Raw genomic sequence first — 14,340 nt, 5'->3', positions numbered from 1 at the left:
TAGGTTAATTTCTTCTATAAATAAATTAAAACACAAATATTTTTAAATGATGTTTTATAAAATATACTTTTAAATATTTTAACCTTTTTGCTATAGGTTTTAAATTAATATAAAAAACGTATGAATATAAAGATATCTTAAATAAATTTTTATATAAAACATTTTTAAAATATATCTTTCGAAATAATTATGTTATTTTATCATATAATAAATCAAAATTAATCTTTATATTTTAATTATTTTATTTTATCTTAAAGAATCATAAATCAAATTTGATAGGGAGATAAAAATAATAATAAAAAATAATAACTTTTTTATTACCATTATTATTACATTTTATGTACCTAATTAATTCAATTAAACCACTATTTTTACAAATTATATTTTTAAAAGATTAAGAAATTAAAAGAATATAGTACTAATTTTATTGAAGATTTGTTGACAATTTTATTAGGAATCTACTTTAATATATAAAAACCAGTTTGAGAGATTTTTTCATACCCCTAAACGTAATTACACACTTAAACCTATTCAATTGCCTTTAGCCCTAATTAATTATAATGTTTTTATTGGAATGAGTAGTCCATTTAACACATTGCCTTTTAGTCATTCCATATTAATTATTAGCCATTTTAAATACAATTTGTAGAAAATTTTAATAATATTAAACTGTTAATATACATGGAACAATTAATCTGAAATTCTATCAATTTGATAAGAAAAGTTTTATTGTCCAATATTATCATTTAATTATTTTTTATTATAATCAATGTTGTCGTTAAGTTTTTTTGCTTTATAAATGCAATTCTTATTAACAAAATTACTAATTTATTTAATAAAATATTAAATAGTTTTATTTTATTTTATCGCAATCCTTTGTCATTGATTAAACTGGACCTGTCAGACAATCGATGTCTCCCAAAATTAATTTCATGTCCAAGTTTAAACAAATATTTTAATCCGATTTTCATGCCTTCAATTGTCTTTTTTTCATCAATAACTCATATCAGCATGCCTTATGTCTTTAATATTTGACAATATCTAAAAACAATCATTATTTTTTTTTTGCATGCTACAAGTTTTCCAATCAATTCCAATATCTAAAAGTAATCATTACGGTTAATTAATTATAAAAAGGTGGAATTCATATAACTCTCTACCTTCCATACAATATCAACAAATATATAGTACCTTGACATAATTCAAATTCAAATAGAGGAATCAGTATAAAATAATTGTAAATAAACATACAAAAAAGATTTTGTATAGAATTAAAAATTAAAAATTAAATGCATATAACACCTTTCAATACGCATTATTGTATCTTCCCCATTGAAAATAGTTGACATTAATTCTAATTTATATTCATTCCTTTAATATCTATACAAAAAATATTTGACATTAATTCTAATTTATATTCATTTCATTAAATATATCAAATATAAAAAGAGTTGGTATATAAATCTTTTTCTGTCAAGATTATAAATAAAATTATAAGTTATTGGATTTGCAATTTTTGTTATTGGATTTGCAATTTGAATTAAATATTTTTTTTGTTTTTATTTCATTATATTTTTATTTTTGATTCGGTATGAGTAGCTAACACAAATATGAGAAATTAACGACATATATGTGATAAGTAACATTAATATTAATAATATACATCATCTTTTGTACAGATTTTTCTTTGGTAAATCAAATTAAATATATATTTAAAGTTAAATAATGAGATTTAAATGTGTTGCATTGAATTATAATATGTCATTTCATTAGTTTTTGTTTCTTGACTTATATTGATGTTATAATTTTTTTTACAATTTTTTATTTTGATAATTTAAATTTGCAATTTGAATCATGTTCATCCTGTTAATGTGCGTCTGCGGAAAAAAAGGCGGGTAGACATACTAGGGGTGGGAGCCCGTAAAAATTGTTGATAATGATAGTACATAATAACTACATTATCTCAATTTTTATTTATTTTTTACTTTTTATTAAGAACTATATTTTTTCAGAGTTAAAATTGTAATCAACAATAATAATAAATTATCTCTAATATTATTTTAATTTTTATCCAATTTTATTCTTATTTTTTAGTTCATTGTAAAATTTATTTAAAATCATCTCTATACCTTTCATTATTTTGTTTGTCTTTCATATTATTTATTTTGCCAAATATTTTTACGTATTAATATTTCTCTTCACGACAATAAGTTACAAATATTTTTATAAATAACACTACAAAGAAACAGCCACCCAGACCCAGCGTCCTTTTTTTTGTGTCGTGTTATTCATGTGGGAAAATAGAGGGTGTTCCGACGTGTATACCACGTCACTAAAATATTTTAATGTTTAATAATAACAATCAGATAAATACATGGGGTGTCACTAAAAAAAAATTAAAAAAAATGATTGTGACATACAATCCACGTCGTAAATTATAAATTAAATATTCAAGCATTGGAAACTGTAAAGTCAAATGGTGGGAAAACAAAATTTTCAAATTTTTATGTTGTGACGTGCTTGTCACGTCGGAAATAATAAAGTCTGACTTTGAATGGACATGAGCAGGGAGTGGCAGGTGAGGGCAGAAGAAAAAAGTAAATATTATGACCGTTGCACAGTTAGCGACGTGGCCAACTAGACGGAAATTAGCGACGTGTTTTCTGAGACGGAAGCTTTCTGACCGTTGGATGTTGTGACTTGTAAAACACGTGGGAACGTATCGACTAGGCATTCACGTCGCTATGCTGGAAACAATTATTTCAAAAGCGCTTCTCTCACTTCTCCCTTCTCATTTTCTCTTCACTTCTCTTCTTCCATATTTCTTCCTCTGCATAATTTCTTCCTCTCTTCCATATCTCCATTAACAACTTCTTCTTCAACTCTTCACATTTTGTTCCTCTTCCTCACACCATATTTGAAGGTATATTTATTCTAATTGTATTTTATATTTAGTTTATTTATTATTTGTTATTTGTATTGATTATGATTCTAATTATGTTAATTTTTTTATTCAAGATTTTGAAGTATGTTTTGAAGATTGAGGAGATATAAAAATTGAACTAGAATATTGGAGGAGTTTAGAGATTGAGGTATTTCTATAATTTTAAATCTGATATATTAATTAATTTATTGGTAGATTTAAATTAGATTATTTTTTATGTTATATTTGTGTTAATAGATAAATATTATATTTTTTCTGTAATATGTGTGATATATTATTTAGTGTATTGAATATTATTAGGTTAATTTAATATGTAATATTTGTGATAGTAGATAAATTTTATATTTTTTCTGAAATTGTTGTGATATATTAATTAGATTGAATGTTATTATGTTTATGTAGTAATTTATGGTAAATGATAGATATATATTTGTTGATGTTTTTTAATAAAACAGATTAGATTTTTTATTATGTTTTTTATTAAAATAGATTGTGTTTAATAGAGAAATATTTGTTTAGTTTATGGTAAATATATCTATTTTTAAGAAAATAGATTATGTTTTTTATTTTTAAATCTATAATATTATTTCTAAAAAATATATATAATTTATTAAAACGAAATATATTTTTAAACATAAAAATTATATATATGTAAGATATTATATATAATATAATTAAACATACTTTATATATATGTAAATTATATAGACAACATTTATAATATACAAATTTTTTTAAAAGTTTAATATTTATTATTTAATGAAAAATAGAGGTTTATTATGTATTGGAAAATAGAATATTTTTTAAAATGGTAAAAAGGTAAAAAGAAAATTTAATTTGTATATAGTATGTTATGATGTTAAAAAATGGTAAAAAAAAATATAGTTATATATTAATATGTATTGGAAAATACAATATTTTTTAGAATGGTAAAACAAAAATTTATTAAATATGTGTATATGTTAAAAAGGTAAAAAGAAAATTTAATATGTATATTGTAAGTTCTTATTATATTAGGTTATAAAGACAATTTATATTATATATATTTTACTTCTAAAAACATAATGTTTATACTTTTATATTAAAAACATGATTTATACATTCTATTTTTATTTTTATTTATATGTAAGTTATTAAAAACATGATTTATACATTCTATTTTTATTTTTATTTATATGTAAGTTATTAAAAACATGATTTATACATTCTATTTTTTTTTAAAAGAATAAAGTTTATATATTATGTGAGAATATGCTTGTTATATGTTATAGATTTTGTATAATAGCTAATGTATGTGAGAATATGTTATATATTATGTGAGAATATATATGTTAGATAAAAAAGTTATATATATATATATATATATATATATATATATATATATATATATATATATATATATATATATATATATATATATATATATATATATGAGAAATGCTAAGAACACTCTCTCAAACACTCACTCTCTTATTGGTTGAAACATGTGTAGGTCCTACCACTTTATGTGGGACCTATTTCCAAAGTGAGGGACCCACACATGTTTCAACCAATAAGAGAGTGAGTGTTTGAGAGTGTTGAAAAGAGAGTGTTGTTAGCACTCCTTATATATATATATATATATATATATATATATATATATATATATTTTACATAAATGTTATAGATTAATTAGTGTAATGATTGTACAAATATGCAGTATGGAATATTATCTGTACTATCGTAGTTGGATGTACGATAGATTGGAACCAGGAAGACGTGCACTTAAACCAAATTTCGTAGAAGGAGTTGATGGGTTTATCAAGTGGGCATTTGTTCAGGAATGTTGTCGAAGTGAAGGGGGAGTTAGGTGTCCTTGTCTTAAATGTGAATGTAGACGTATAATTAGTGATCCAGAGGAAGTAACACGTCATTTGCATAGAAGGGGTTTTATTAAAAATTATTGGGTGTGGACGTCTAACGGTGAAAATTTGCCGATGAACGTGCCAGAGACTAGTAATACTCATGCTTCAAGCAGTAGACCGATTATGGAATATGAGGAAAACTTTAATATGATCGGTGAGATGGTTGAGGATGCTTTTGGCGTGAACGTGGCCTATGATCAACCTGAAGATTTTGATGGAGAAGAGTTGCCAAATGAGGAAGCGCAAAGATTTTATCAGTTGTTGAATGAGATGAATATACCGTTGTTTGAGGGGTCGTCAGATTCAAAATTATCGATGTGTGTTAGATTATTGGCTGCTAAGGCAAATTGGAATGTTCCAGATCAGTGTTTGGAATTCTTCGCAAAAATGATGTTGGACTCAACTCCTATGAAAGACAACTTACCTACAACATTTAAAGATGCAAAGAAGTTGGTGTCGAAGTTGGGTTTAAATGTAAGAAAAATTGATTGTTGCACTAATGGTTGCATGTTGTTTTATGACAATGAGTTTGGTACTAATGATGGAATGTTGGAGGAATGTAAGTTTTGTGAGAGTCCAAGATATCAAATTCAAAGTAAAGTTGTTGACCGTAAGCAAACACGTGTCGCAGTGAAGTCCATGTTTTATCTTCCGATCATACCAAGGTTAAAAAGAATGTTTGCTTCAATGCATAGTGCAAGTCAGATGACATGGCATCATACAAACAAAACAAGTCCGGGCACTATGCGACATCCATCTGATGGCGAGGCTTGGAAGCACTTTGATCGAATACATCCTGATTTTGCCGCTGAACCTAGAAATGTCAGGCTTGGATTATGCTCTGATGGATTTACTCCATATGTCCAAGGGTCGAGAACCGCATATTCTTGTTGGCCAGTTATTGTAACCCCTTACAACCTCCCTCCTGAGATGTGCATGACAAAATCGTACATGTTTCTGACATGTATCATTCCAGGACCGTCGAGTCCAAAAGTTGGAATTGATGTGTACTTACAACCTCTAATTGATGATTTGAAAAGGTTGTGGATTGGAGTATGCACCTATGATATATCCCGTAAATAAAACTTTACCTATGGACTTTAGTTATCCGTTTCAGCAGACTGCAGGACCTAGTTTTTCATCATACCAGCAGACTGGAGGATATAGTTTTCCAACTAACACACAGGTGCCCCCAGGATTCCAGCAGACTGGAGGATCTCCTAGCTTTCCACCCAACACACAGGTGCCCCCAGGATTCCAGCAGACTGGAGGATCCCACACTCCATATCCCACACAGGTGCCCTTATCCTTCCAGCAGACACCGATGCCCCCACGCTTCCAGCAGACTGGGGGATCCCACACCCCGCATCCCACTCATATACCTGCACGTGAGGATGATCATGTGGAGCCGGGTGGGGATGATACTGTGCAGGATGCAGATGATGTTCAGTCTGATGGTGACGATGTTCAGGGGGAGGATGATCCGAGTGAGATTCATATCATTGACGGTAGATATTATATTTGGCCCGCTGAAAATTCGTAAGTATCTTATATATTAAATTTTTATTAAGTTTACATTTCCTTTTTTTAATATAAATTTATATTTAATGCATGCTAATTAACATAATTGTTGTTTAGGTTTGGGCCGAGTCGGACTGCTGTCAGGTGTGTGTACTATGTGATTCAGCAAATGTATAAAGAAGCTTGGACGACTTTTGGAGATGTTACAAATAAAGATGCTTGGTTTAATTGCTTTAAGGTACAATTAATATATTTTTTCGAGTCATTGTTTTTTTAAATTTTTTTTACTATAGTTTTCTAACAGTTTATTTTAATGTATTCAGGAAAAGTGTACGTGGGATCCAATGAGCGAAAAACTTGTTAAAAAAAATTATTTCAGCAGAACATCAAAAAGACTTTCTGACACGTTGCAAAATGTTAGAAAGCGTTGGGAACGTGATGGTAGTCGTCCTGGGTGGTTGGGCCAAGAAGTTCTTGAAAAACTTATTGCATATTGGAATTCAAAGGAATTTAAAGCTAAGTCTGAAAATGATAAAAAAATGAGGGCATCTGAAAAAGGAGGTCACCTTAATGCAGTTGGAAGTATAAGCACTTACGAACATTCTCGACGCATGGTAATTATTGTCACTTTTTAAAGTTATGTTTTGATTAATTATTTGTTTTTTAATTAAAGTTAATTTTATTTTTTAGGCTAAAAGGTTGGGGAGACAACCACTCATGATCGAGTTGGTTAAAGAAACTAGGACAAAAAAATTGGGTGATTTAGTTGACGAGCGTACTCGAAAAGCTTTGGTAAGTTATTCAATTTTTATTATTTTTTTTATATTTAATGGCAATTTTGTGATGTTATTTTCACGTGGCAACTAAAAAGTTCCGCCGTGATTTTCATGTGGCAACTCTGATGTTGTGGCATGTAAATCACGTGGCAACTAATTTTCAATTTATTATTTAATATAATTTAATTTAAGTTATATATACATAATTTTTATTCTATTTTATGTGTAGGAGGATTATCAAACAAAGCTTGTGGATTTTTTGGTCGCTAATCCCAAATATACTCCTAGAGAAGGAGAGCCGCTTCATCCAGATGTTGATTTTTATATTTGGAGTGAAGTCATTGACGGAAAAGGGCCTAATGGATGTTTTTTTGGTGCGGGAAATTTGGCGGGAAGCTTGAGAAGTGGAGATCGAAATTTATTTCAAAGAGTTAGAGATGGGGAAGGATCGTCACGTCCAACACAATTGGCACCGCAAGTAATGGAAACAATAAGACAGTTGGCTCTAACTGAGGTGAGACGCGAGTTAGCGCAATGTGAGGCGGAGCTAAAGGCCCAAATGGATGAACGTGAGGCGGCGCTAAAAGCACAAGTGGAGGGGCAACAACGGCAAATAGAGGCAATGGCGAAGATGCAAGCAGAGATGCAACAACAACAAATAGAGGCAATGGCGAAGATGCAAGCAGAGATGCAACAACAAATGCGGTTATTTATGCAGTCTCAACAAAGTGGTGGTTAACCGTCTAGAGGAAACGTGGGAGCGGCTGACACTGAGCAAGAGAATGATGATGATTTCAACCTTGATAATTATCCCGATCCCGATGATGATTTTTTAGGATGAATTTTATTTTTATTTTAATTTTAAATTGTATGAGATAACAAAATTTTATTTATTATATGTTAGTATTTTGGATATTATATTATAAATATAATATATTTTAGAAGTTTAATATATTTTTGTATTTAGTTATTATTATTATTAATTTAACTAAATAAATATTTTTATTAATATTTGTAACACCTCACACATATTTGTCTAGAATAATATGCATAAAGTATTATAAATGGTTCATAAGACGACAAATACATAATGTTTTGCAGCGGAAAGTAGAAGTGTACGAATACAAAAGCCGAATGTATCATGGCCAAAATACAAGTACATCATAATAGTACATGTCCAAAACACATAAACTAGCAAGCACGATAAGAACTAAAAGAAACATCCAAGCATCACCAAGAGATCTAATCCATCTTTCCCTTACCGCGATCTTGTCTCGAACCACCTGAAAAAAAATATAATTGGAATGGGATGAGATTACTAAATCTCAGTGAGTCCGCCTATCCTACTAGTCCACTCGGATCTAAAGGGAACATACTACAAATGAACGAATCCACCATTGATTCGGGGTTATTCTTACTTCCGGTACAAATACGGAGCAAATAATCAATTCATCCGCCATTGGATGAATAATGCAAATGTACAATTATATAAGAAACCAAGTATGCAAAACCCGCATCCATATACGGGGAATCCAGAAACGCGTTAATGCCTCGACTAGGTTATAAAAACACACCCTCGATGAATCACGCCCATGCCTATTGTCAAGAGACTTGTACAAGCACACCGCAAGATGATTAGACGGGTTCGCACAAGCCTAAATGGCCGCGAGATGACCTTAGCCTAATTGGCGTCATTGTCCCGTTAACCATCTTCACGCACATGTGTTAACACCGAGTACAATACGCCATCTTGACACATGGGTCCATCGGGCGAAAGCCTAGTGATGTAGCCTACATGGCACCACTAGAGATGGCTTACCTGTCATGTGTAGGCCTACTTGGCCGCACAACGCCACCATACCGAGCACGCAAGTGTGTTAACGCCAAGTGGGAAAATGCCTCAAGACCCTCACAAGCACACTGCAACGGTAGCTCAGGTGTGAGCCCAAGATCACATGATCGGGGCTGTCCCATTGATCACAAAGCTCGGGACATAACGCAACCTAGCCCTCGGCCCGTTTCGATTCAAGCATACACACATATCAATCGCCAATCATACAGGCACACAATCCCAATTGTTTAACCGAAACAACGGGCATCAACAATATATTCATGTCTCATCACAATATAGCATTCACATGTAAACATAATGTAGCAATTAAGTGCAATGAGATTAATTCATTCTAATCATGCATAATTCACATATTAAAATTACCACATCCATGATCATATATGACATTAGCATGTTTGAATACCAATTAAACAAGTCTCACGTGACTAAGGAGACATTCGGTTTCCCTTTACGGAACGAAACTGTTCTCAGGGGAAATAGCAACATTCAATTTCACTCGACGCGACACACTAAGTGGGGTTCAAATATAATTAAATCTAGCATTCAGGTTTGGGGACTAATTTTATTAGAAATTACACGTCGCTAGCTTTCCAACGATATAAAGTTTGCGCGAAACGGACTTACGACGCAAAAGTTACGAATTTCCGAAGTTTGCTGATTTTTTTCCCTCTGCGCCCAGGGTAACCGATTACCCAAACTCAGTAACCAATTACTGGCACTAAAAACAGTCCAAAATTGCATTTTTAACAGAGTAATCGGTTACCCAAAGACCCGTAACCGAATACCCTGTAGCATAATCAATTTTCTGCGTTTTAGAAGCTCTAAACCAGTCCCAAACATCCCATGGTTGATCCCCTACACTTATAAAACAGTCCCAACGAAATTGCATCATACAAATACATTTAAGAACATCAGCATGCAAGGATTATAGCAGAACAACATAGTTAGCATCATTGATTCATGATTTGCTCACAATCCCTAAACCCCAATTGAATCCCCACATGCAAAACCCCATGGTTGCTAACTAGGGACTCACCTTAGAGTTGGAGAAGATGATGATGACAGAGCTGAAAGCAAGATGATGATGACAAGAGCAAGATTGGGACAGAACTGGTTGCATGCAAGGATGAAGCTTGGACTGAGTTTTGGGACTCTTCTTCCTCTTCCTCTCTTTCCACACTTCTCTCCCTTTTCTTCTCTAACCAAAAATTCTGGTTTTTTTAGAAAGAAAGAAGATGAGCAACCAAACATGCCCCATTTCTATTTAAGGGTGAAATTACTAATATGCCCCTCTTATTTCTACTAATAGGTTAAGCTAGTCCCATAAACCAATTAGTAGAAATATATATACCATATTTATCCACCTTATTTCATACTAATCATATTAGCAAATATAAAGATTGAATAAATATAATATCGGGTATTACATTCTCCCCCCCTTAAATAGAATTCGTCCTCGAATTCAAAGGAAACTTACCAAAACAAGTGAGGATAAGATTCCCGCATCTCTTACTCAAGTTCCCAAGTAGCTTCCTCAGGACGCGTCTCATCCCACATCACTTTCACGATAGGTATCTCCTTACTCCGGAGGGACTTGCTAGCACGCTCCAAGATACAGCAAGGTTGAGGATCATAGGAAAGATCTGGTTCTACCTCAACAGAATCCGGAAGGATAGGATGAAAGGTATCGGGCACGAACTTCCGGAGCTGAGATACGTGGAATACGCCATGCAGCCCGGATAGTGAAGGTGGTAATGCCAACTGATAAGCCACCTCACCTACCCGACTCATAATCTGATACGGTCCCACATATCTCGGACTGAGTTTACGCGTCTTGAACGGTCCTCCCAACCTCAATCTTGGAGTAACCTTCAAAAACACATGATCACCAACTTCAAATTCTAACGGTCTCCTCCGCTTGTCCGCATAATTCTTCTGTCGGTCTTGGGCTTTCTTGAGATTATCCCGGATCATCTTAACTTTCTCGGTAGTTTCTTGTATAATCTCTGGTCCAAGAATACTCTTCTCCCCTACTTCAGCCCAACACAATGGTGATCGACATTTTCTCCCGTATAGAGCTTCGTAGGGAGCCATACCCAAACTAGCATGGTAACTGTTGTTGTAAGCGAACTCTACCAACGGCAAATGATCTTTCCAACTCCCACCTTCTTCTAAAATGCAAGCTCTCAACATATCTTCAATTGTCTGGATTGTCCTCTCTGTCTGCCCATCAGACTGAGGATGGTTAGACGTGCTCATATCCAATCTAGTCCCTAATTCCTTATGAAACATCTTCCAAAATCTCGAAGTGAATTTTGGATCACGATCAGACACTATACTGGACGGCACTCCATGCAACCGTACAATCTCTGCTATGAAAAGCCTTGCAAGATGAATCACCTTGTGAGTGGTCTTTACAGGCAAAAAGTGAGCAGACTTAGTCAACCTGTCCACTATTACCCATATAGAATCATGTCCGCCTCGAGTACGAGGTAATCCCACAATGAAATCCATAGAGATAGAATCCCATTTCCACGTTGGTACCTCCAGTGGTTGCAACATTCCTCCTGGCCTCTGGTGTTCAATCTTAACCTGTTGACAAATGGGACATTGTGCTACATATTCCGCAATCTCCTTCTTCATACCTGGCCACCAAAAGTCCTTCTTCAAATCTTGATACATCTTAGTCGATCCAGGATGAATAGAAAATCTACTCTTGTGTGCTTCATCCAGAATCAAACGCTTCAACTCAGAATCATTTGGTACACACATCCGTTGCTGAAACAAGATTACCCCATCAGGTGCTCTAACAAAATCAGGCATGCCTTCGCTCGCTTGCAATTGCTCATCATACCCTTGGGATATCCGAATTCTTTCCCGTAGCTCATTCTGGATGCTCAAGTTACTAATCAACACACCATTGGGCGTCCATTCAAACCGAAGGTTAAGATTTCGAAACCTTTCCAACAATCCATGTTCTAACATCATCAACTCAGCAACTCGAAATTCCTTCCTACTTAATGCATCTGCCACTTTGTTGGCCTTTCCTGGATGATACTTCAATTCAAAGTCATAATCCTTGAGGTACTCCATCCATCTCCTTTGTCGCATATTCAACTCCTTCTGGTCAAAGAGATATCTCAAGCTTTTGTGGTCACTAAACATTTCAAAGTGAACGCCATATAGGTAATGTCGCCACACTTTAAGTGCAAAAACTATTGCAGCAAGCTCAAGATCATGGGTCGGGTAATTCTCTTCATGAGATCTCAACTGCCGAGAGGCATAGGCTACCACCTGACCATCTTGCATCAATACTCCACCTAAACCTTTTTTAGAAGCGTCACAGAACACCTCATAGGATCGGTTTGGATCCGGAATCACTAACACGGGTGCAGTAGTCAACTTCTTCTTAAGTTTCTGGAAACTTTGTTCACACTCGGAATCCCATTCAAAAGCAACCTCCTTTCGCGTAAGCTTTGTCAATGGTAAGGCTAACTTAGCAAACCCCATGATAAATCTCCGGTAATAACCTGCCAAACCTAAGAAGCTTCTGACTTCAGTCACACTCTTTGGCCTATCCCAATTCACCACTGCTTCTACTTTAGAAGGATCCACTGCTACGCCTCCTCCTGAGATGACGTGACCAAGAAAACTTACTTCGGATAGCCAAAACTCACACTTACTGAATTTGGCATACAACTGTTTCTCTCGAAGAGTAGATAACACAATCCGCAAGTGTTCTTCATGATCTTCAGGAGTACGAGAATACACAAGAATATCATTGTCGCGGGCGAAAAATCGTTTTGTTCCTCTTTTTTGTGGGATGAGACACCTGATGCCTTCTTTGGGCTCGAGTGCTCACTAAAAATGATTTTTCTTTTGTACCGACCAAACTTTTTATTGTTTCCAAAAGAGGAAAAGGAAAAAAGTTGCAATAACCTAAAAGTGGGGGGAGAGATCTTGGGTAAGAGGGTTGGTTATACGAAGGGAAGGTATTAGCACCCAACGTATCTATAGTACTCTATAGGTTTCTTTGCTTTGTTTTTCATTCCATTCTTGTTGAGAGGTTCTTGTTGAAATAGGTGGGACCTAAGGTGTTTGTTTGATTATGCTCGCAAAGATCATCGCGATCCTCTGCATACATATCCCTTAGAGGGAATCAGAGCATCTGTAGCTCGGGGTCTACGGGTGCTGAGGTTTGAATGGTTTTTTTTGTTTTGTTTTGTTTTGTTTTGCTCGCCAAGGATCGACCTTGTGCCTACGTATTCTCAAAGGGATGTTGAGAAAGTCAGAGCAATCGTAGTTCCCACTTATGCTAGTGGAAGCAAAGGAAAATAGACAAATGTCGTCTAAATGCTAGATGTATCTAATCTATATCATCACATACATCTGTTTGATTTTTGTTTGTTTAACCAGCCTTGTGGCAAAAACTTTCAATGAAGTCAGCCTTGTGACAAAAAGTTTTGATTAATCAGCCAGCCTCGTGGCAAAAGTTTCAATGAAGTCAGCCTTGTGACAAAAACTTTGATTAATCATCCAGTACGGTGGTAAAACAGTTTGATTGATTAGCCAGCCTTGTGGCAAAAAGAAGTTTGATTGATTAGCCAGCCTTGTGGCAAAAAAGTTTGATTTTGATTGATTGTTTGTGATGATATAGAAGAGATACTCCTAGCATAGAGATGAAAAATGTCTAATCTCCTAGGGTATTTGATTTTGGATATTGGGGGATGCTTATAAGAAGCCCGTGGGTCCTTGTACGAAGCCCAAGAGGAGGCTATCCGAGGGTCCTTGCATTGTAAGCCCAAGAGGAGGCTATGGGAGTGACAATCCAGGGTCCTTGCATTGTAAGCCCAAGAGGAGGCTATGGGAGGGTCACTCGTTTGTACAAAGCCCAAGGGGAGGCATGGTATAGTTGGTTTGAGCTCTTAGAGCGATTTCACCGGGAAACCATACTCTATGTCCTAACCTAAACTAGGGAGATTCTTTGCACGAAGCCCAATAGGAGGCTATGGGGAACCTAGTGTTGTACTAAGTTGAACAAGCACACATATCACACATATGAACAAACATGAACAAGTATGAACAAACATGAACAGGTATGAACAAATTATATATATGACAAAGTGTGTGTATATAATGGAGTTTATGAAGGAAATATACCTGTAAGCATGATCCATTTGTATACACAGGGCTCGGGACTCACACTCGGGGAGAAGTCCACTTGAGTTTATTCAAAGCTATGTAAACAGGTATTTACAAAAGGGCTTGGGGCTTATACCTACATGGAGGCCCGTGGTATTTTTGGGAAGATTTAAAGAAACCTTCATTTTTGGTTTGTTATTC

The 14,340-nt window shown here is 34.1% G+C and overlaps 1 protein-coding gene across 1 annotated transcript; it reads left to right on the top strand.

The window, feature by feature from the left end:
- The first annotated feature begins 4,920 nt into the window (after nucleotides 1–4,920).
- LOC131634192 (uncharacterized) lies at nucleotides 4,921–7,884 on the top strand. Its single transcript, XM_058904848.1, has 6 exons — nucleotides 4,921–5,190; nucleotides 5,966–6,387; nucleotides 6,487–6,607; nucleotides 6,693–6,983; nucleotides 7,060–7,161; nucleotides 7,375–7,884. The coding sequence occupies exons 1-6, from the start codon at nucleotides 4,921–4,923 to the stop codon at nucleotides 7,882–7,884; spliced, it is 1,716 nt and encodes a 571-aa protein (XP_058760831.1).
- The last annotated feature ends 6,456 nt before the right edge of the window (nucleotides 7,885–14,340 follow it).

This window comes from Vicia villosa, unplaced genomic scaffold (assembly GCF_029867415.1).
Source record: "Vicia villosa cultivar HV-30 ecotype Madison, WI unplaced genomic scaffold, Vvil1.0 ctg.001248F_1_1_3, whole genome shotgun sequence".
Lineage (NCBI taxonomy): Eukaryota > Viridiplantae > Streptophyta > Magnoliopsida > Fabales > Fabaceae > Vicia > Vicia villosa.
Note: the sequence above shows the minus strand (reverse complement) of the source record. Positions and strands in the feature narration are given on the sequence as shown.

Bases quoted from the DNA above. Each gene is read 5' to 3' on its own strand.
- LOC131634192 (XM_058904848.1), top strand. From the start codon at position 4,921: ATGAACGTGCCAGAGACTAGTAATACTCATGCTTCAAGCAGTAGACCG. The intron at 5,191-5,965 runs GCAAATTGGAAT...TATCCGTTTCAG, and splicing joins TTAGATTATTGGCTGCTAAG to CAGACTGCAGGACCTAGTTT. The intron at 7,162-7,374 runs GTAAGTTATTCA...TTTTATGTGTAG, and splicing joins AGCGTACTCGAAAAGCTTTG to GAGGATTATCAAACAAAGCT.